General features: G+C 50.7%; 1 protein-coding gene across 2 annotated transcripts in view; it reads left to right on the forward strand.

Moving 5' to 3' along the window:
• Window positions 1–221: 221 nt before the first annotated feature.
• Cpne5 (copine 5) overlaps window positions 222–22,775 on the forward strand; it is a 79,436-nt gene continuing 56,882 nt past the window's right edge. For both annotated transcript variants that reach the window (XM_051187070.1, XM_051187071.1), the window contains exons 1-3: window positions 222–539; window positions 11,566–11,606; window positions 12,475–12,521. In XM_051187070.1, coding sequence (XP_051043027.1) covers window positions 445–539; window positions 11,566–11,606; window positions 12,475–12,521 — 183 coding nt within the window. In that variant the 5' untranslated portion in view covers window positions 222–444. The remainder of the gene's footprint in view (window positions 540–11,565; window positions 11,607–12,474; window positions 12,522–22,775) is intronic.

The following is a 22,775-nucleotide window of genomic DNA, read 5'->3' on the forward strand; positions in this document are numbered from 1 at the left end:
CCTGCGGGCGGCCCCTCCGGCGCCCGCGGACCCCGCACGCAGCGCGCGCGGCTGGCGGGAGGCGGCGGCGACTCTGGGCACATTTGATTTTCCCGCAGTCCTGGTGCCCCGGAGCCGGAGCCCTAGCAGGAGACGTGGCTCTGCGCCCTAAGCCGAGGCGGCGTGGTCCTAGGTCCCCCCGCCCCTCACGCCCCCTCGGAGCTCCTCTTCCCGCAGCGCCCCGGCTCCCTCCCCGCGGCTCCTGCCTCTCCGCAGCAGCTCCCGCACCCCGTTTCTCCGCGGCCCCCGCTCTCCGCCCCCTTCCCGCTCGCACTTCCCACGCCCCCTCTTCGCGTCCCTCTCCTCCCCTGGCCGCCCAGCCCAGGGCTCCAGCCGCTCCGGAGGAGGCGTGAATCGCGCAGGAATATTGACTAATTTGGGGTGGGGTGAGGGGGACCGTGGGCGATGGAGCAGCCCGAGGACATGGCGTCGCTCAGCGAGTTCGACTCCTTGGCGGGCAGCATCCCAGCTACCAAGGTGGAGATCACCGTGTCGTGCAGGTGAGCCGACCACCGGTTGGGTCCCCCTGCCCCGCCCCGGGGCGGAATCCCTCTGTCTCCATCCTTTCCTTCCAGCCTTTGCTATGCGAGACGCTTTTCAGTGTCCTGGTCTCCCAGAAGCCCCGCTGCGGCTCTTCGAAGACCACCCCCCCCCCCTTGCCCAGCGGCGGGTGGTGACGGCTGAATAGGCAGCCAGGCAGGGTCAGGTTCCCAGAAAGTTTGCGTTGGGAGCTGTTGCTTCCAGGACATCAGGAAGACATAGGGGTCCCAACATCAGAGTGGGAAAGGGAGGCGAAGCCCTAAAGTCTCACCAAGGCTCTCTCTTTGATTTACCCTTCCCTAAATGGAGAAGTGAGAGTGATTGGCGCCATCCCTCCCAAGCATGACCCTCTGTGCCTCCTGTGACCTCCCTTCTCCCCTCTTTCTGGTCTGTGTGCCATAGCCTCCTCCCCCTCTCAGAACCCAGGATTTAAAAGCCTTTTCTTGCAAGAAGGATCAGCTGGGACTCTGTTTCAGAGTGCAGGAAGCCTTGGCGAACTTAGAATGGCGCCATTAAAAACCAGTAACTCGGATGGAAAAATCTTAAACCAAAGGAGTGAGGGGCTGATGGTGAAATGTCAGCCGGTGTTCTGTAGGCTGCCACCCCCGAGTCCCCTGTGATACCATACAGTTTGGTAATAACTTCTCCAAGGAGCTGGGCCTCTCAGGCTCTCCTAATTAGCTGTCCCAAGGGTGGACAGGCATGTAGCTGACCCTGGGAACACTGCTCTGACACGTCTGTGAGGTACACTGTGGTCCAGGTACTTGAGGTCCAGGCAATAGCCCACAGCATTTCTGGAGCCCTGTTGTACCCTGGTTCTGGATCACTCACCTCTGCTTCTTGCAGGCCACCGTTGGATTAGACTTTGTCTGCCCGCATCTGAGTGGATGAGCTGAGACACCAAGAAAGTGTAGGTAGGGAGGGCCTGAGAAGCTGGCCTGGGGTGTGAGAGAGGATGGATTCTGGGGAACTTCCTGAGGACTCGAGGTGAGGGCTGCTGAGGTGGTGTCCCCAGCCTGGGGCCCTACCGTGATGACTCCCAAATGTGTGTCCACCCTCACCCCCACCTCAGTTCCACGCAGAGACACTTGAATCTGCTGCCTTTACTCTGCTGGGAGGTTCCTGATGGCCCATTAACTCCAATCTCACCTCCTCAAGCTGCCATCAGCTGCAAGCTTGCCCTCCTCCTGCACACAGCCCTGCCTCCCCTCCTTCAATCATGCCTGTCGCCTTCAGACTCTTCAGTTGTCTCTCAGAGCCTTCCCACCTCTGGGCCTCTGAACAGCCTGTTCCCTCCATTGAGAGGCTTCCTGCTTTCCATTTCTAGGGGCATCCTCCTCTTGACCCTAAAGACACCAGCCTAAAGCACTGGCGTCTACATGTCCTGGACCCTGAGTGCAGAGCCTCTTCGGGCACGTGGGATTCAGGGATGCTCCCGTGATGGGCCCTAGAGCCTTCTACTCCATGGAGAAAAAGGGTGGCAACAGCGAGACTTGCAGTCAGACATCTTGCGGGGGATCCCTAACATGCCACTTGGGGCAAACTTTAGGCCTCAGTTTCCCAGTTGTCGTCTGCTTCCTCCCCGGGAAGCCTTGCTCACAGAAGGAACTACCATACTTAGGACACACATAGTGGTACAAACACTAAAGGTGGGTGAACTGTGAGGCCCAGAGGGGTGTGCCACACTGAGCAAGGGGCCACAATGATCAGCTGTGTTCTAGAAGCATCCAGAGGATGCAGCTATCCTGCATGAGATGGGTACCTGCTGTAAGAGAGTTCCTAGAGGTTGGATTATGTATTGACCCTGGTTTCCATCCCTCTGAAGGGACACGATCCACATTTTGTGGAAGGACCTGTCAGGGTCCACCTTCTGCTCTCCTGAAATGGAAATGAGGGAGATGTGATTTTGATCATGAGAGATGAGGATGGAAGGGTCACTTGGAACAGAGGGGAGTGGTGGCAAAACAGTCTGGGTGGCCTTGACTCTGTAACTCCACCTCTGCTTTAGCTGGGGCCAGTGGTCCAGGTTCAGGGGAGGATGGAGACCTCAAGAGCCATTGTACCCTTTATTCCATGCTTACCAGTTAAAGAATCCCCTGTCCTGTAGCCTGGTCAGCACTAACTGGACCCCCCTTCCAGAGTGAAGACTTTGGGGTACCCTACCCTGAGCATCTTAGTGACCCTTTCTGGCAACTTCTGCCAGATGGGCAGCTGGGGGCAGTGGCTGACAGTTCTCTGGCTCCCTTGATCCAGCCCCAGAAACACTTTCTTGTCCTAGGGTCTGTTCTAGACACATGCTGAGCCTTCCCTGGGCTCTTCAGCAGAGCAAGGCTACCTGATGTAGGGGCATGATCTTACCCAGAATCTTGCTGGCACCGTGTGTGTGTGTGTGTGTGTGTGTGTGTGTGTGTGTGTGTGTGTGTGTGTGTAGAAGTCAGAGGACACCATGGGTGGACATATCAGGGCCTCTGCCTCCATAGAGAACATCTTGGGTCAATCTGTGGTATACTCCCAAGGGCAAGGCAGCTTATTGGTTAAGAATGTGAACTTGGCAGGATGGTGGTGGCAAACACCTTTAATACCAGCACTCAGGAGGCAGAGGTAGGATGATCTCTGTGAGTTCAAGGCCAGCCTGGTCTACAGAGTGAGTTCCAGGACAGCCAGGGCTATACAGAGAAACCCTATCTCGAAAAACCAAAATAAATAAATAAAATAAAAAAGAATTTGAACATGGCCAGGCAAGGTGATTCATGTCTTTTATCCCAGCACTTGAAGACAGAGGCAGTAGTATCTCTGTAAGTTTAAGATCAGTGTGGTCTATCTAGCCAGTTCCAGGACAGTCAGGACTCTGTAGAGAGATCCTTGCCCCAACCACAACAACAGTGTGAGCTTGGCTTTAATTCCAGCACCCACGAGGCAGAGGCAGCCATATCTCTGTTATTTCCAGACTAGCGAGGATCAAACCCATATTATGCAAGTACACTACCACTGAGGCACACCCAGCTCTATCCCTAGGATCTCTGATGCTGATTCTCCTGTCTGGTCTCAGTTTCTCCCTCTGTAAAAGGGCATAGTGATCCCTACCAATTATAGGGATTTGATGGGTCAATCTGAGAACAGTGGCTGCTGTCATCAGTTAGCTGATGTCACACGGTAACAAAGGTCTACACATCTACAGGGATGTGTGGAGCCTTGGAGATTGATTGGTGCAGTGATTCCTGGAGGAAAGATGGTTCATGCAACTAGATTCCAGCCAACAAAGTATAAAATGTGACTTTAAACACGTTCAAGCCTGGCATTCCTTCCTCCTGATGGTCTGTCCCAGACCATTCTTGACCAGGAATGTTAGCCATTCTGGAGACCCCTTCAAAGCTTACCAGTCATGTGACCCCTTCTTCCTCCAGAGGCCCTGTCAGGCCTGCATCCCATCCCTGTCCTATGCTGGTAGCTGCATCGGCTCTATGGTTGGGAAGAATGGCTTACATTTTTCATATTGCAGGAAGCCTTTGTGCTTGGCAGGGACATATTAGAGAGGCATGCAAGGGTTCCTGAGACCAGGGCTGGCTGGGTGTCTACTCAGGACCCCACACAGCTTTCCTTCCTCCACCAGTTGGTAGATGCTGGTGGGCGGCCAGGGTTCTGCTCCAGAGGTTGATTACCGCTGTCTGTTCAAGCTGGCATAAGGCTGGTACCTCGTGCAAAGAGACAGCCCAGCTCTGGAGCTGTGTCCTGGTCCTTGTAGACAGGCATGAGTTCACTCTAAGCACCTCTGATAAGCAGGGGACGTGGTGGGCTTGGGGGGGACATGGTGGCATTGGTAAGTCAGCATTAGGGAAAAGAGATCTGTTTAAGGATTGACCACACCCACATAGTCAACAAAGCCAGGGAAGGGTAATCACGGCACAGGTTGAACACTTAGTCTAATGTTGGCATCATTGTTAGACGGACCCATATCTATTATATCTATAGTAGTGGTTGCTGTCTAAGCTAGTGCCTCAGATCACACTGTCTTAGAAGATCAGGGAATTAGTTCCTAGCTGCTCTGGAACAAATGGTCTGAACACCTGATTAATCCACTCCCAACTCCATGTCTCCAGGCTAGGACTTCATCCAAGGTATGGGCCTTGACCAGGTTTGTTTGTTAAAGGTAGGCAGCTGCAGAATTGAGGCTCAGTGTCTTGCTGGTGAGGACTGGAGTTACCCACAGCCAGCTCTGGGGGCTGTGGTCCCAGCAAGCTGCCTCCACAGTAAGGCAACTGACCTCATCAAGGCTAGAGGAAGGCTGGCTCCTTCAAGGGCTGAGACAGCGAGATAAGAGTCCCTGGAGTCACAAGAAGTCTATTACCTTTACTTTGTCGTCACCCAGTCCCAGGAGCCACCATCCCACATCCAGCCCACATCAAGGGGAGGGATTCCAGTGTTCTTATGGGAAACAGGACACATCTGCCTGCCCCAGCTGCAGGGGCTTCTGTTTGTCTTTCTCCACCCCTGTGCCCCAGTGTGTGTGTGTGCGTGTGTGTGTGTGTGTGTCTGTGTCTGTGTGTGTCTGTCTGTGTGTCTGTGTGTCTGTCTGTCTGTGTATGTGTCTGTCTGTCCGTGTGTGTCTATGTCAGGAATCATCCTTGCTTGCTTGTCTACCTCATTCATTGAGGCAGAATCTCTCAGTGAAATCCAGACCCTCTGTCTCCACTTTCTGGGGACAGAATTACTGCCAGCTGTCATTCCCACCTGGCTTTTCTGTGGGTTTCTGGGGACCCCCAGCTCCAGTCCTCATGCTTTTAGAACAAATGTTTAGGCTGCTGAGCCATCTCTCTGACCCCCCACTGTGGCTTTTTAGCTCCTGACAATCCTCTGCAGTAAATTGCAGTCTTTCCTTTTCTAGGCTATCATGGCCCAGAGAGGTTAACGCCAGCAGAGTTTGGAGATGCATTCATAGCCTGTGTGCCATCAGATGTCAAGGGGGTCAGGCTCTGTGAAGATCATAGTGGGACATGAGGAGCAGCCATTGTAGGTAGGACAGATCCTCCCTCAGGCATGGGAAAGGCCTTGATTGCTCAGAGAGGCAAAACACAGACTTCTGCAATAGAAGCCAGCCTTCCATGGCATCCTGGTATCCCGACTGTACACTTTCTCCCAGCTCACATTTCTTCTGCTCAGACTCAAGGGCTGATGGAGGTGGGGGAGATGACCCTCCTTTGAGAACAGAGGGGAAGGAGGAGGAAGCTCAGGGAGCTGACAGGCTCGTAGGCTGTCTGTGTAACAGGAAACCTGGCTGCTCGTAGCCTGGACCTGAAATAACTTGTGTTTTCAGATGAGTGAGTCTAGAGGTAAGCTGCCTCGGGCTGGTTTGTCAGCCACTTTGCCAAGAAGAACCCCACCATCATTCTACTTGGTTGCCATCCAAATGGCAAGCTTCATTGTTACAAAACCCACTGCTCTGTACTCAGCATTACGACTACATCTGAGGACCGGAAACAAACTGCGGAGCAAAGGGTCTTTCTAGGAAAGTTCATTGTTCTGAAAAACGCAGTCTTACACAAATCCTGAACCATCCCAGGAAGTGGCCAGAGCTGGACCTCATGTCCACTGCTGTCATTTTTTACTTAAGGGAGTCTCCATCACATTAGAACCCGTATGAAGTCTGGTGCTGGATGGGCAGCCATGGCTTGCAAGATGGCTTCACAGGCTACCTGGGTTTCTTGAAGCTGTAATGGGTGTAGTGTTGGACTCTTGTGGTCTGACTTCTCACATTCTCAGGTCAGGGAATAGCCAGTGTTGGGGACAAGGGGTCAGTTTTTCCAAGGAGTCATCCTGACCTCTGAATACTTCTCCTCATAATGTGACAGGCAAGAAAAGGCAAGTGGTGTGTCCTTGCTAATACTTGCCAGGTGCCTCTGCCCTCAGTTTCCCTCCTGCCCACACATGTAGTTCCCACAGTAGAATAGCACCATGGCATTGGGGGCTGCCTTTCCTGGCTGTTCACTTGCCAGAGAATGTGAAGAGTTAGACCAAGTAGGCCCCTTGTGAGTACATGTGTCCCTGGAGGCTGGAGGCATCAGATCCCCTGGGCTGACTCCAGAAGCTGGTGAACTGCTGGATAAGGATGCTGTGAAATGAACTCAGGTTCTCTGGAAGAGCAGCAAGTGCTCTACTGTGGAACCATTTCTCAGGCTCAAATAACTGTCATTAAAAAAAAAAAAAGAATCAAAACACACAAGAGATGAGGGAAAGTGAGTGTGTATGTATGTGCATGGATATATGTGTGTCTGTCTGTGTGTGTGTGTGTGTGTGTGTGTGTGCGCACGCATGTGTGTGCACCTCTTGCAGTACCATCAGTGGAACCTAGGGCCTGACAGTTTCCCTACCATTGAGCACCATGCCTTGCTGGTTCTATGAGACAGTCTCAGTGTGTACCTGCAGCTGGCCTTATGAGTACAAGGCCACCTCCATCTTCTCACCTTAGCTTCCCCAGTGCTGGGCTTACATGTGTGCACCACCATGTCCAGCTATGCACGTTTTTGTTTTGTTTTGTTCTCTGAGACAGAGTCTTACTATGTAGCTCTGGCTGGCCTGAGACTCCTCATGACATAGGTTAGGCTGGCTTTGAACTCACAGAGATCTACTTGCCTCTGTCTCCCACGCACTGGAATTAAAGGCATGCACCACCAGTTCTGTCCCGTGAGCATTTTTATTGGGCAAATAGCAAGCATGGGCTTATCAGCAGGTGGTCATTCTCTTCAGATGATGAGGCAGGTGGCAAGTACACTGAGACCCCAGGGGAAGACCTGAAGAAGAGGGATTCAAGGGGCAGGAAAATGAGTGCAAAGGCCCTGGGGTAGAAAAGCCCTTGCTCTGCTTGTAGAAGGGCAGGGAGGTCAGTGTGACTGGAATAGTGTGAGCAGTCGGGGGGGGGGCTATAAACCATAGCTTTGGGGGCCACAGGAAGGAGTTGTGGCTTATTGTTCTCACAGCATTGGGGGATGGATCTCGTTAAGCAGTAGTTATGGCTAACTTTTACGAGCAAGCCTCTGGTTGCTGAGCAGACCCTAGGATGGTGGGGAGTGGGTGCAGCAGGAAGTTGTTGCTAGGCAGGCCAAGGGGGGGGGGTGAGGCTGGCATGGGGAGGGTGTGGAGTGGCTCCCCATTAGAGCACACTGAGTGGCACCAGGGGAAGAGAGCAATAGAACCACTTCCAGATTCTAGTGTAAGCTGGTGGCTGGTGGCTCATACCTGTTCCGAGAAGCAAATGGTCACAAATGGGTGACCCCCACCTACTGACAAGAAGCTGAGGTGTGGGGAGACTGTCTAGGGTGACAGACTGCTGTGTGGCCAAGCAACCCAAACTGGCTGCTTCTGAGACCACTGCTTTCTCAGCATCAATTTTGCCGATACCTCACAGCAATAAAAACGCTGCAAGCCCTAGATGTCTCTCTAGACACCCAGTGAGAACGGCTCGTTAGACCTGGCATGGTCATTTGGTAGGGAGGTGGCCCAGCCAGGCAGGGAATGAGTGGGGTGTGGTAGTGGTTGGTGCCAGACACCCAGGTCCCTCCTCCTGGCCTGGCTTCCTTGATGACGTCCTCCAGTGAGAGTTGGAGGATACAGATGCCCTACTGCTCCTCTATAACGTGTCATTGGGATGCATGGGGCACAGGTAACCCACATGGGCTTGGGAGATCCCAAGTTTTGTGACATTGGTGCTCCTGGGCAGCCTCAGTGACCGGAACTTCAGAGGTCAGACCTGTCCCTTCTAGGGATGTGAACAGGCACCGGTTGGCATTGGGGCACAGGGTCAGTTGAATGTCCCAGGTTGAATAGCTGACAAAGGACCTGGCCAGTTGTGTGAATGGTCACCCCTCACCCACTCCATTGATGAGATGTTTGCCATGAAATTGATTTTGAAAAGCAAGGTGATGCCCATGTGCTCTCCAGTCCTGGGGCTCTCTGTGGGTCTGTTGTCACTACCTGTTGTCAGTTGTCTGTCTCTAGCACCAGAGGCTGGTCTCCTGCCTAAGCAGGCCTTGAGCTTGTGATTCACCAGCCTCGACATTGCAGCTGCCAGGTACCACCGGCCTGGGCTGCCAGGTTTAGCATTCTCCTAACTTGTGCAGCCTCCTGATTTTCTTTGAGAATCGCATAACAACAGCAGCCGCAAACCTGCATCCAACACACATGGACCAGCATCAATCTGCTTAGTTTCAGGGCCCATGGTCCCTGCTGAAGTACAAGCTCTTAATGTCCTTTCTCAGCTGCAGCCAAGTGCAAGCTCAGTGCATCCACGAGACAGAACCAGCGAGTGCAGTCACCTCGCCCACAGCTCAGGCAAGGGCAGGGCTATCCCTCTCAGACTGGAGCTGTCTCTGCCCCAGCCCACTTCCCTTGGGCCTCTCTGCTGCCAAGTGTCACTGTCACCCCCCAGGTCCCTGTAAGGGGGTCCACCATCACCTTCTGCTACTTCAGAGCCTCTTGGCCTCACAGCCTCCTGAGTTGGAAATGAGTCCTTGGGGGTGGCAGGAAGCAAAGGGCCTTGGCTCTGCTTTCCCAGCCTTGGGTTAAGGAACAAAAGAGTCGAAGCTCCAGGCTGCTGAGCAGACAGCTGAAGGATTTTATGCTTTTATGGGGGAAAAATACATTTTGACTGTTGGGGGATTTTTTTTTCCTCTTTGAGCTTTCCCAAAGTAGAGCGCAGAGGAAAAACACTTGTGATGTCTGGTTTAGTCTGGTCTGGTCAGTGCCTTGGTGGCTGGGGCCCTGCTTGTTGGGGCTGAAGGCCTGAACTCCCAGGCTGTTCTGCCTGTGTGCTTCTGGGCAGGCTACTCCTCCTGTCTGAGCCAGGAGTGTTCAGTGGGGTAGGTGAGGATTAATGGGGACAAGGCAACTGTGAGGGATTCCCTGGGGGCCCAACAAATATGCCTTGGGGGTCTCTGGTGTCTTTTGGGATGTTGAGGTACTGAGACAAAGGGTATTTGATCCAGGCAGGTCCAGGGAATACACATTTATTGATCTGAGCAGCACTAGTCTATACCAAGCCCCATTTTATAAATGGGGAAACTGAGGCATGATGTAGCCAAGTCACCTGTGCTCAGCTGTGATGCAATGCAGTTTGCCTGTCTGTAGCTAAGGGGGAGTGTGAAGGGACTCTGAGTGTTGCCCTGAGCAGCGCTTGCTGTCCTGTTCTGGTTTAAATACAGGGTTTCCCTTTGTAGCCCAGGATTGCCTCCAGTTTGTGAAAGTCTTCTTGCTTCATCATCCCATGTGTTGGGATTACTGGTATACATTACCTCAGCTGGTTTATGCCATGCTGGGGATCAAACCCACAGCTTTGTGGATGCCAGGCAGACTTTCTTCCAGCTGAGCTACATCCTCAGCCCCTGGTCACTCGTTCTGGTCTTCCTCTGCATTCAAGCTTTGCTCTGCTGATTCAGGGCCTCAGTGGATTGAGACAAAGGACAGTCCCTTCCCTGGAGGGGCCCAAAGCCATGTGGGGGGCAGGAGTACCCATCAACTCTCTGGCCATGGTATACTATGTCTTCCATGCCAGAGAGAGTTGGGGGAGGGTGACCAGGTAGTGGTGCAGGAGAGTGGCATCAAGAAGGAAGGACAGGAATCTTCAGGAAGTATGGTAACAAAGTCAGCAGCATGGAGGACTGAGGGCATGATGGGTACTGGCCATCAATCAGGGTGACTCGTGTTCCTGTCTTATTGAGAGTCTGAAGTATGGGACCAGGGAGCCACCAGAGCTAGGAGCCGCGTGCTGGTTCTCCGTTTAGTGCAGTACAGTTGGTTGAACACAGGGGCCTTGTCCTCTGGATCCTCCTGCCTTAGCCTCCCAAGCACTTGGATTATAGATGTGGCCACCACAGCTAACCTCAGCTCTGATCTTGACCTTAGAAGGACCTTGTTGAATGAGCCTGTGTCCCCTTTGAGGAATCATTCATTAATTCCTCTGTATGCTCTGGAGAAGGGAATCAATGGGCTGTGGGAAGCACGCTGGGAGACCAGAGATTAAGCAGACACTTGGTAGTGGGCTATGCATTACAGTGGCTGTACTTCAAACTACTAGCACCCAGCCACTAAGGCCATAGCCTGGGCCAAATTCTGTTCCCCAGACAATGGCTCTGTTGCTGTCGGCTAAAGGTAGTTCTAACTAAATCTCTAATAAATCATTCTAATAAAACTCGAGATTCAAAGGCTAGGGTGAAGACTTGTAAGCTCAGAGAGGTAGAACAGTGGCTGGCTAACTTTCTTCTTCTTCTGGTGTCCCTGAAGCCACTCCCTTCCACAATGCCCCAACTTAAAAAAAAAAAAAAAAAAAAAAAAAAAAAAAAACAAAACAAAACAAAAAAACAACCCACACTAAGCTCCACCTTGCTACTTCATGTCAACCAGTTGCTAACCCCACCTCCAAGCCCAGGTTAATTTTATGTAATTAGTGCAAATGCCACAGATCTTTATACAGTTAACAAATGGCAGCACAAACAAATGTAACACAACTTTGCCCAGTTAAAGTAATATTCCATAACAAGGAAATGTCTGAGAAGAGCTGATATCTGAGGCTGACGGAGGTAATGAGAAGCACCAGGGCCCAGGGCACCGTAGTGCCTTCTGGAAAAGCTGTGGCTGTGGTGTGGTGGGAAACACTTGGAATTTTAAGGAAGCAGGGACTGGAGTGGCTTCAGGGCCTCCCAGTATCTGAGTTTTTCTTTCTTTTTTAAAGACAAGGTTGCTTATAGCCCAGGCTATTCTAATTTACTGTATTGTCCCAGGCTGACCTTGAACTCTTTAGTCTCCTGTCTCTTTCCTCCACACAAGTGCTGAGGTCACAGACATGTGGCACCCTGCATGGTTCCTGGCTTCAATGCAGTTGTTCAAGTGTGCCGAGGGACCTGACTTCCCTTTCCATTGTGTCTGAGGCTGGGCCAGTGGCCGTCTCCAGACATCTGTCCCTTCCATTCCTGCTAATTTCTCTTTTCTCTCCTCTTTCAGGAACCTCTTGGACAAAGACATGTTTTCCAAGTCTGACCCATGTAAGTCCTGCTCAGACAGCATCAGCCATCCCAGTGATACAGTGGCCTGGTGACTAGTGACAGTGGCCACCAGCAGCTCTTACTGAGTGCTGGAGCTGTGCAGGCTTGGGATCCCTTGAGTCAGGGCTGGCAAGCATTACAAAGTGGTGTCCAAAGAAGTGGGAGCTGGCCACACTCTACCCCCATACTTATAAGGTCTCAGCACCTCAGAGCATCTTGGGAAGGGTTGGGCTATCTGAAACAAAAAGGCCTCTTTCCCCATGGGAACTGGTACATTTATGTTGGCTGTGGTCTGCGGGAATGAGCATGGGTTTGGGAGGGCCGGGCTGTAGTTCTGAGCACTGCTGGCCAAGAACATGGCCTTCAGTGGCCTACTGAGAGCCTCAGCTTTCCCCCATCAGTAAGGAGGGTCTGGTGACAGTGATGGGCTCTGAAGGGACAATGTGTCGGTGCCGTCCTCACCACACCTGCCACTCAGCCCTCGTCATGTCCACCTGTCCCCCTGCCTCACACCCAGACCCTTTCTATGCTGTAGAAATTGACAGCCCTTGGGTTCCCTCCTAAAAGTCATGCTGAGATCCTAGGCCCCTTTGCCAAGCCAACTGCCAGGTGTTACTTGTGGGGAGAGAGACCCATTGTGGGACTGGAGATGTAACTGAGTGACAAGGATCTGGGAGCCAATCTCAGTAGCACAACAACAAAGCAATGTGGTCTAGATTTAGAGGCCATTCTTACCCTTAGCTCACCAAGACTGCAGTTGCTTCAACAGACACTCACCCTTTCCCCAGACCCAACAGAATAATCTGCTTTCCCTCTTGGACTGCGATATTAACCTGTGTTTTTTTTTTTTTTTTCTTCTCATCCCCAGTGTGTGTCATGTACACTCAAGGGATGGAGAACAAGCAATGGCGGGAGGTAAGTGCCACCCCTTGCCCACCCAAAAAGACCAGACATTGTTGTTGACTGCCTCAGAGTGGTCCCTCTGTAGGAACTCCAACCTGTACCTACAGAGGCTGCTAGGCAGGGCAAGCGGAGGGTGCAGAGACCAAAGGCAGAGCAGGCTGTGCCTGCCCTCTGGTAGCTCTGGTCAGAGGGGAGATGCAACTATATTAGTTGCTTTGTGTAACCAAACAGTTTAAAGGAAGAAAGATTAACTTCAGCTCACATTTTGGAGGGTCTAGCCATTGTTGCTTGGCCCCATGCAACTTGGTTGGGGGAGCATGTGGTAGGGGAGGCTGTTCACCTCATGGGAGACAGGGAGCAGAGGACAGAGGGAATGCCTGGGAAGGACAGAGCAGGGACATGGCCCACTGACCTGCTTTCTCTACTCTGGCCCCACCACTCAGTCATTCCACAGAGAATCTGAATGCAGGGGTTAAACCATTCATTAACAAGAAAACAAATCCATTCATTTGATCAGAGACTTCATGATCTAACTAATAATCTCTGGAAACCCCCTTCCACTCATAGAGATGTGTTTTAAGCCATCTGTGGTGGTGTACACCTTTAATCTCAGTACTCGGGAGGCAGAGACAGGAGGATCTCCATGAGTTTCAGGCCAGCCTGGTCTGTATAGCAAATTTCAGGACAGGACTACAAAGAGAAACCCTGTGTCAATGAAAGAAGAGAAGGAAGAGGAAGAAATGTGCTTTGTTTATCACCTACATGTTTCTCAATCCAGTTAAGGGGACAATATTTACTGAAAATCTACCTCTGGTCCCCACAAGGCTCACATCTGTCTCTATAGTCTCAATATTCTTAACAGTCCCAACAGGAGACTCAAGGCAACTCTTAGCTGTAGACTGATGTGGGAAAAAACCAAAACACAAGTTATGTATTTCCAAGATATGGTGGCCCAGAGTACACATTCTCATTTCAAAATAGAAGGGTGGGAGAACAGTAGAAATGGCGCAGACCAAAGCATGGCCACCAGAGCCACCCAGCAGAGCCACCCCTAGAGCCACCCTGCAGAGCCACCACTACATCCTGTATACTGGTGTCATGATGTGTACCCTAACGAGAGCCCCTCTCATGCCCTTGCTGTTTGCATCCCACACAGCCTCTCTCTTAGGCTCAAGGCTTTTTACTTTTCTTTCCTTCTGTATATCTTACTTTCACTCCTTCTTGTCTGTTTGGCAGCAGCCTGGCTTCTTGTCCCAGATATGCCTCTCTCATTCTCCCTCAATCTCTGCTCCTTGCTCCTCTCTAGTTCCAAGATTCCTCCTACTTATTCTCTCTGCCTGCCAGCCCCTCACATCCTCTCCTGACTAGCTATTGGCCGTTCAGCTTTTTATTAGACCAATCAGGTACCTTGGGCAGGCAAGGTGAAACAGAAGCACATCTTTCCATAGTTAAACACACATCCCTACATTGTTGAACAAATGCAGCATAAACAAATGTAAGACACCTTTACACAGTTAAAGTAATATTCCACAGCACAAACAAGTGTAACATATCTTTGCCTAGTTAAAATAATGTCCCACAACATCCAGCCTTTCCTGAAGTCTCAGAACAGGAATGCAATATACATGAAGCCTTTGCCAGAATAGGCTGTGAATGGCTTCTTACGTGGAGTCCTATGAGCCTGGCCTTGACTGTTGACATTGCTGTTGGTCTTCTGGGACCAGAACCATCAGTTAAGCCCTGCCTATAGCTTCCGAAGGCTGTCACCTGTTGTGACGTTTCCAGTCCCTTCACTCAAGCAAACTCCAAAGGCTTAACCATCATAGGGTCTGTTAGTCACCACAGTGACTCCACTCCTCTGCTGCATAAATGTCACATGTACCTGAGGAAGTCAACTTACAGGGAGGAATTTTTGCTCATGATTTTAGAGGGTTCAACCCATGCTTGCTTGGCCCCTCCTGTTCTATCAAGAATAGGAGCATTTGAAGGAAGAGGCACCTTCACCTCATGGTGGACTGGAAGCTGAAAGAAGAAGGCAAGGGTCCCTGAGCAAGGACTGGACCAACTGCTCAGCAGGTCTTGAGCTCTTTCTGTCCTTGCAGAGGACCTCAAGTTTGGTTCCCAGCACCCACCCCAAGCAGCTCACAACTACCTGTAACTCTAGCTCCAAGGGATCTTATATCCTCTTTTGTCCTACTTGGATACCCCCACACAGATACACACATATACATAATTAAAAATAAATCTTTATGTCTTTTGAGCTGGGTGGTGGCGGCTCACACCTTTAATCCCAGCACTCAGGAGGCAAAGGCAGGAGGATCTCTGAGTTCAAAGCCAGCCTGGTCTACAGAGGAAGTTCCAATAAATATAAAAAATGTTTGAAATCAATATAACCTTCAAGGGCATGCCCTCTAGTGAGCTCTTCCTCCAGCCAGGACCCCATTCCACAGTTCTACTTCCTACTAACAGTCTATTCAAAGTTTGAATCCAACAGTGGATTAAGCCATCTAATTACAGCTCTAAAAAAGAACCTCACAGGCAACCAGGGCTATACTTCTCTGCTCTCTAGACTCCTCTTAACCCAACCAAGATGACAAAGTTGGTCATCAGGATGGTCCTGTTCTGGAGGACCCCCGGTGTGATGATAAACAACCCATCCTCGGGGATGTCCCAGACACAAAGGGAGGAGTCCAGGCTCACATTGCTCCCCTTGGTGCCTAGGGCAGGGCTCCCTTGTTCGCCCTGAGTCTCCCCAGCAGGCTCCCCATCCCATGTTTCTGACTAACATGAGCGTAGCTTCAGCAAGGGGATTCCCTGCTCTGAAATCTCTCCCAGTTCTCTTCTGCTTGGATCAAGCCCCCACTCTTCAGCCTGGCTTCTACACCTTTTCCAGTCTGGGCTGGTTTCCAGTGTTCAGACTATGCTCTGGATGTCATGGAGACATAGTGGAAAGGGCCTCTTGACCTGCCAGGCCCACCTGTTCCGACATCCTTTACCTGGCTGGCTGACCTCACCTCCTATTACCTGTCCCCTTCATCTCCTTCCACCCTGCCCCGGGCACCTGCCTCAGGGCCTTTGCACATGCTACCTGGCCATGCTCTTTTCTTACATCCCGGTGCCCCTTCCATGATTTCCTCAGATCCTGACATTTGTCACCCATCATAAGGTCTTCTCTCCTCAGTGAGGGTCTCAGTCTCCCTGGTACATCTGACATAGCCTGCTTTTTTGTCTCCTTTACCACCTTGTTTTTTCTTTTTTTTCAACCATGGACAGACCCTAGCACCAGTTTTTACCTTGTCACATGTCAGCTCTACAAGGGAAGGCGATCTCCAAGCTCCTTACCTACTGTTCCATTGTGAGCACCTAGAACAGTGCTGTGTCCAGCACACAGCAGCCACTTCATAAACTGAAGTTTATGAAGTTGCTGAAAAGCTAACAGTTAGGGATGGGATTCGGACCTAGGCAGGCTGGTAAGAACTGGTGGCTGCTGTCTTCCTCCCACCTTGGCCTCCTTGCCCCTCGCTTCTCCCAGTGGAGAAGAATGAGCTTGGGGGAATCTGATGGTGGAGGCTAGTGGCCCCGAGAGCACCTGCCTTTCTTATTTGACACAAAAGCTATCGCTCCTGCCTCTTGAAAGCACAGGGCTGAAGCAAGGGGTGGAAGGAAGAGTTGTTTTCGTTCGTGGGGGGGGGGGGACTTGCAGTTTCTTTGGCCTGTTGCTTAAGTGGCTTCCTGTGACCGTCCAGGCTGCCTGAAGAGGCTGAAGGTTGGGTCTGCTCCTTTTGCTGTAAAATAAACTAATGATCAGACAGGAAAGGGTTGGCTGCGGCCTTTGCGGCCTTGGCCTCTGCTCATCCCACTCCATCAACTCCTGGGAGGGAGGTACAGGGGCCTGTGCATAGAGACTGCTTGGTATCTCTGAAAGTCCTAGCATGCCCCTCATGAAAGGTCCATAGTGAAGCTGGGAGAGCAGGCCCCACGCTGAGTCTCCAGCCTTAGTGGAAGCAAAGAGTGGAAGGTGTGGATTGAATCTGAGAACTGGGACTCCTTCCACTGAGGCCAGGCTGATGTGACTTCACTCTCTAAGGCTAGAAATCTATCGAAGCCTAAACCAGATTGCTAGGGAATGGTTTTAGCCTGCTTAAGTAGACTAATTACCCCAGAGGCCTTTGGCAGAGCCTCCGGACTGGAGTACCAGGAATACACCCGTGGCTTAGTGATTCATTAGAGCAAGTCTGGAAGGACCTCTTCAGAAGGGCACTGCTTGGCAGACTGTTAATTACATTCTATAATTGAAAATAGTCTCTGTCATTAAGGTCCAGGGCCTCTAATTGTCCAAACTTCTTTGTTAACTGTACCCCCAATCTTGGCCAAAAACCACACATGCAGGGCAGGGCATGGACACACCTAAGCTTTGCCAGAACTTCCAGGCCTTTGTGGAGGCCTATGTATGAATTCCATACATAGAGATGAGAATGTGGCCTTGGATGGGAAACGAGATGTCAGCGGTAAAGATCACTGGTGTCTTACACATGGCTCTCACCATAGAACATCACCTGAGTTCCAGTCTTCCTGGCAGCTTTCCTGGTTAATCAAAGTTTGAAATGTATAGCCTATGTGAGATGCCAGCAATATACCAAGGGGTAGGGAAGCAGGAAAAGTGAGGGTACAATAGACCAAGTGTGAGTAGGGACCTGTATGTCTGTGTGTGTGTGTGTGTGTGTGTGTGTGTGTGTGTGTTTCTGGAGTTCAAGACCAGACTGTTCTACACAATTTCTGGGACAGCCATGACCACATAATAAAGAGACCCCTGTCTCAAAAAACAAATGAAAAAGATTATGTTTATTTGGAGTGGATGGCATATGCCATGACATGCTTGTGGAGTCAGAGGACAACTTCCACCATGTGGGTCCTGTGGCTCGATCCCTGCTTAGACCTGCTGGCAGGTTCCTTTACCAGATGAGCCATCTCACTGGCCCTGTTTGGATTTTTAAAAATTCTCTCAGGATTATGATTCTTTATTCATGTGTGTGTGGGCATGTACACAGCATGGCACACGTGGAGGTCAGAGGATACCCATGGGTATCAGGAATCAAATTTAGGTAGCCAGGCTTGGTAGCAAGCATGTCTACCCACTGAGCGCAGTGTTTGGATGTTTTTAGACATCATGAGACTTATAGTCCTCATGGTTCAAGAAACAGAGGCGGCTGGAAAGAACCCTCGGCATCCTCTGGTCCCACCACGTGGCTGGCCCGAGGATGCAGTGTCAGTCTGCTTCACCCTGCTCAGGCAGAGGACACACTTGAGGCACACTGAATTTCAAGGAAGTCAGGCACATAATACAGGCACACAATAGCAGAAATGGTTGTGGAGGCCAGAAGATGAGCCGAAGAACAGGTACCCCCTTCACCCATATGGTACCCACAACCACCTCTACCCACCTCTGGGGAAACCCAATGGTCTCTTTTGGCTTCTGTGGGCTCCTGCATGTGTGTAGTACACATAAACTCACAGAGGTACACTTACCATAAAAATATTTATCAGTGTTTTTAAAGAAGGGATGAATGAGTATCATCCAGCTTTCTGTTGCTCTAACAAAATGCTTGCTGTCATTAACTCATAAAGAGCTTTGTTCTACCTCACAGTTGCTTTTGCTTGTTTGGTTAGTTGTTTTGTTTCCTCAAACAGTCTCTGTGTAGCCTTGACTGGCATAAATTTTACTGTGTAGACCAGGCCAGCCTCAAACTCACAGAGATTTACCTAGCTGTGCCCCATTGGTGCTGGATGAGCCTTGGGCTGCCACACCCTGGCTGCCTCACAGTTTTTGGGGTTCTAAGCCATGCTTGGTTGGCCCCACTGATTGGCATGTGGTGAGGGCACACAATGGAGCAAGACCTCTCACATATGAACATAGAGAAGAGACTGGGGTTCCACAGCCCCTTCAGATGCGGCCTCCAGTGACATGAGACTCTCCCAGTCTCCCAAAGGTTTCATCACATCCAGCAGCAGCACCCTGGAGACAAAGCCTCCAACACATGGATCTTAGGGGGTCATCAACATTTGATCTGCAGCAGTGGGGTTAAGGGGAATGGGGCAGATGGTGAGTGACAGGAATGTCAGTGGTTGGAAGCTGTGAGAGTTTCAGGCCAGGCTGTGTCAGGGGCAGTTTCTAGGGCCCCAGGGAGACTGCTAGCCAGAAACAGGAACCTCATGGAGGGACACAGTCAACTCAGGCCACCTCACTATTTTTGGGCACAATTTGGGCACGGGTGCCATCTATTTGGCCTACATCCTCATCCACAGAGCTATGTGGACAAAGGTGGCCAGAGAACCAGAGGGGCCCAGAAATGGCCCAGCATATACAGCCCAGGCAGATGGCATGCAGGACAGGAGACTTTAAGATGCAGGCAGCTCTTAGCTGTCAATCTGAGGGTCTTCAGATCCAGATGCAGGATAGGAGGGTCCCTCTGGATCAGAGGGACCGATCTACTTATAAAGAGCTAACAACAAACTCATGGGGTGAGGGTAGGAGAGCCCAGCCCCAGGAGCTAACCTAGGGCCCAGGTTTCTAGCTTTTTCTAGAGAAGGGAAGATGTGATAAAAAAAAAAAAAAACATCTGGGGGTATCTGAGCCCTACTTGCCAGGTGTACTGTGTGACTCCACAGTGGAGAATCCCTGTACCCATCACTGTCCTAGGAGGGGGATGGCCCTTTCCAGTAGGCAGGGGTCAGTTTGGCCACTGCATCTGCTGGTTCATTGCCCAGAGGGGACAAGCCTCTTTGTTTATTAGAACACTGGATGTGAGCTGAGCCTACTGAGACCAGGAGTGTCCAGGGTGATGCCTCATCTTAAACCTGCCTACTTACAACTTGTCCTGGGAAGGAGGAGGCTGTGCCCACAGCCCCTGACTGTTAGCTTTCAGTTGATTGTAGCCATTTGGGTCATTTTTGAGCCTTCTGAGAAAGCCCCATCTCTCAGCACCTAAATCTGTCACCACATTTTATGAAAATTGACTCTAAGATGCAATTTTAGCCTAGGAAATTGAGCACTCTGCATCAAGCCCTGCTGGACCCCCTGTGTGTCCTCAGGTGCCCAGTGAGGCAGTCTCAGAAGGGGTCATTTGACAAGAAGGGGCATCACAGGATCCCTGAACTTGAAACTGTGTGTGTGTGTGGGGGGGGGTCCTGCCCCTCCTTCACCAGCTGGCTGTCCAAGCTGAGGTCCCCATGGAAAGGAAAAGATAGGCAGTAAAGCTTCTGGTGGCCCGATCACCCCACTAGGACATGCACCCTAGGCCACTATCACAGCTTCTTTCCATCAGAACACTACTATTTAACACCAAAAGAAACCCTGTCTTGAAAAGCACTCCCCCCCCCCAAAAAAAAACAATTTAGGAGAGGAAGGGTTTGAGCTCACAGGTTACAGCTGGTCATTGCAGGGAGGTCATGAGGAGCAGGAACTTCAAACAGCTAGTCTCATCCCATCCACAGTCAAGAGCAGAAAGACAGAAAAAAGAAAAGGAAAAAAAAAAAAAAAAAAAAAAAGCCAGGCTGTGATGCATGCCTTTAATCCCAGCACATGGGAAGCAGAAGCAGGTATTCCAGGCCAGGCCAGCCTGATCTACAGATCGAGTTCCAGGATAGCTTCCAAAGCTACACAGAGAGAAACCCTGTCTCGAAAAGCAAAAAAAGAAAAAAGCAGCAAGAAATGAATGCACGAGTGCTCAGTGCCCAGCCAGATTCTCTGCTCTCATACAGTCCAGGCCCCCAGCCAGGGATGCTGCTACCCACTGTCAAGCTGACCTGTGTGGCAGGTACTTTCTGCTTCCTTCCATATTGAGTTTGGAAATGCCTGTGTGTCTCTCTCACCAGAGTTTCCCCAGCTCAGGGTCAGTTGTGAGTTTTTGTAACCTAACTATGTGATTTTATTTCCATCATGTGTGTCTTGCTGGAGTCCATCTTCCAATGGGGTGATGTAAGGAGTAAGGTTTTTCCGCCCGCCACCTGGTCTTGTCCGGCCACGCGACAACCCCAAATAATACACTGAGACTCTGTATTAGATACAGTTCTGTTGGCCAGTTACTTGTTTCTTATCAGTCAGCTCTGTCTTAATTATTAACCCATTTCTATGTATTTCCACGTGGTCTCCTTACCTGGGAGTGCGGCAGGCATCTGGTCTCCCCGGTCTCTCCATCTTGACCCTCCTTACTACTTCCTCTTTCCTCCTTGTCTCCTAGTCCATCCTATCTTGCTTTCCTATTGGCCAACAGTGATTTATTCATTAACCAGTATGAGAAACATACAGAATGACATCTCCCATCAGGGTGATGATGTATTACAGTTGTATGTTGCCATTCTGGTGGTTTCCCGTCCTGGGTTAGCTGCAGTTATTGTGTGGGTGACAAGGAATTGAGTGGGAGAGAATGCTGTGAGTCCTCCAAAATGACCTTTTTCCCCGTGGACCCCAGCTTCCTAATGGGACTTTGGGTGGTTGATCAGCCACCTGGATTCTAGATAACTTTGTTATACCAATCCCATGGTTTCATTTAGTCATGAATCACAGCCAACCACCTCATTAGATCAGGTCCTGAGTTTGATGTTGGAACCCTCAGTTCTCAACTCAGCTCCAGTATTCTGATACATGACTGAAGCATTTACCTTGCCCAAGTCTCAGTTTACTTACCTCTAAAATGGGCTTAGGAGACCTAGGAAATTAAAAATTAAGTCCTAGGGCTGGAGAGATGGCTCAGTAGTTAAGGATGCTTTTTGTTCTTTCAGAAGATCCAAGTTCAAGCCCCAAAATCCACAGTTGGGTGGCTCACAACAGCCTATATAACTCTAACCTCAGGCTATCTGACACCCTCATCAGGTCTCCATGGGCACCCATATACATGTGCACATGCCCAACACACACACACAAGTAAAGATCAAGGTCATGATTCTGATAGTCCTGAAACAGCTGATGTGTTCCATTGCTCAGGGTGGCGGCACCTGGGCACTGTTACAGAAGGAGTGGCCACTCGCAGACACCCTGTCAACTGAACCTACTTGGGTGACACAAGTTCAATCCCAAGTGGCACCATGGCCATGCATGGGTGTGGGCAAAGAGTTCCAGGCAGAGGGGGCAGTAAGTGCAGAGGACCAGTGGTAGGGATCCTTCTGTCACTGTGAAAGGAACAAAGGCCAGGCAGCCTGAGTGGCGTCTGTCAGTGATGGAGTCAGGGCATAGTCTTACATAGTCTTAGGAGTCACAGGAGCTGCCCCTCACTGGGGCCTTGCTGGCTGTGGAAGGAATTCCGAAGTGAACACTGGGATTCGCAGCTGCGGGAGTGCTTCTGGGGAGGGAACACAGCCTGGTCTACGGCAGGCTGCAGCGAGGAGGGCAGGTGTGGCCGTGCACAGTTTTATGAACAGGCCTTAAACCCTTGGGGCCGTGTGATGGCTCAGTGGGGAAAGGTGTCTACCCTAGCCTGATGACCTGAGTTCCATCTCTGGGACCTGCATGGTAGAAGGAAATAACTGACTTCTGAAGTTATTATTAAATAATAAATACTATTAAATAATTAAACAATAAACAGTATTTTTAATGATTAATGATTAAATTAACAATGAAATAATTTTTTAATTAGATAACACTATTAAATAAATATAATTAAATAATAAATTATTAACTACCTGGCCTCTGACCTCTACATGCACCGTGCCACACATACCCCTTCACACACCAAATCCATGAATGTAATAATTAGAGAACACAAACTGGTTCTGGCCTGACAAGGCCCTGCCATGGATGTCCCTCCGCACCAGGGATCCTGGTGCCAGTGCCCTTAGGCTTTGGATTAAGTGGCAGGCACAGTGCCTGTTTGTACTCAGGGCTGTGACAGAGAAAAAGCTCTACCCCTTTCCTCCCTTTCCTGAGACAGGGACAAGTGACATGTGCGTGTCACACTGCGCATGCTTCCTAACAGCAGTCTCTAGTGCTCCCTGCGCCCTCACTGCACCATAGAGGAGGAGATGTGCTTATTTCACCCAGCATTTCACTAGACTGTGCTGCTCTGTGAACCTAGCCCAGGTCCCTGCCCAGGCCACTGAATTTAAAAGCGGGTTTTTCTGTCCCACTGTGAACTCGTGTGGGCCGGTTCCTGCCCCTCCTTCAAACTAAAGTGGCTGTTATTCCTGGGTGGTATGCAAGCTCTCATCTGCAGAAGGGAGTTTGTGTTTCTGGCAGCCTGGAGGTTCTAGGCCTGGTGAGCCTGTCATCTGTGG

Source organism: Phodopus roborovskii, unplaced genomic scaffold, assembly GCF_943737965.1.
Source record: "Phodopus roborovskii unplaced genomic scaffold, PHOROB, whole genome shotgun sequence".
NCBI lineage: Eukaryota > Metazoa > Chordata > Mammalia > Rodentia > Cricetidae > Phodopus > Phodopus roborovskii.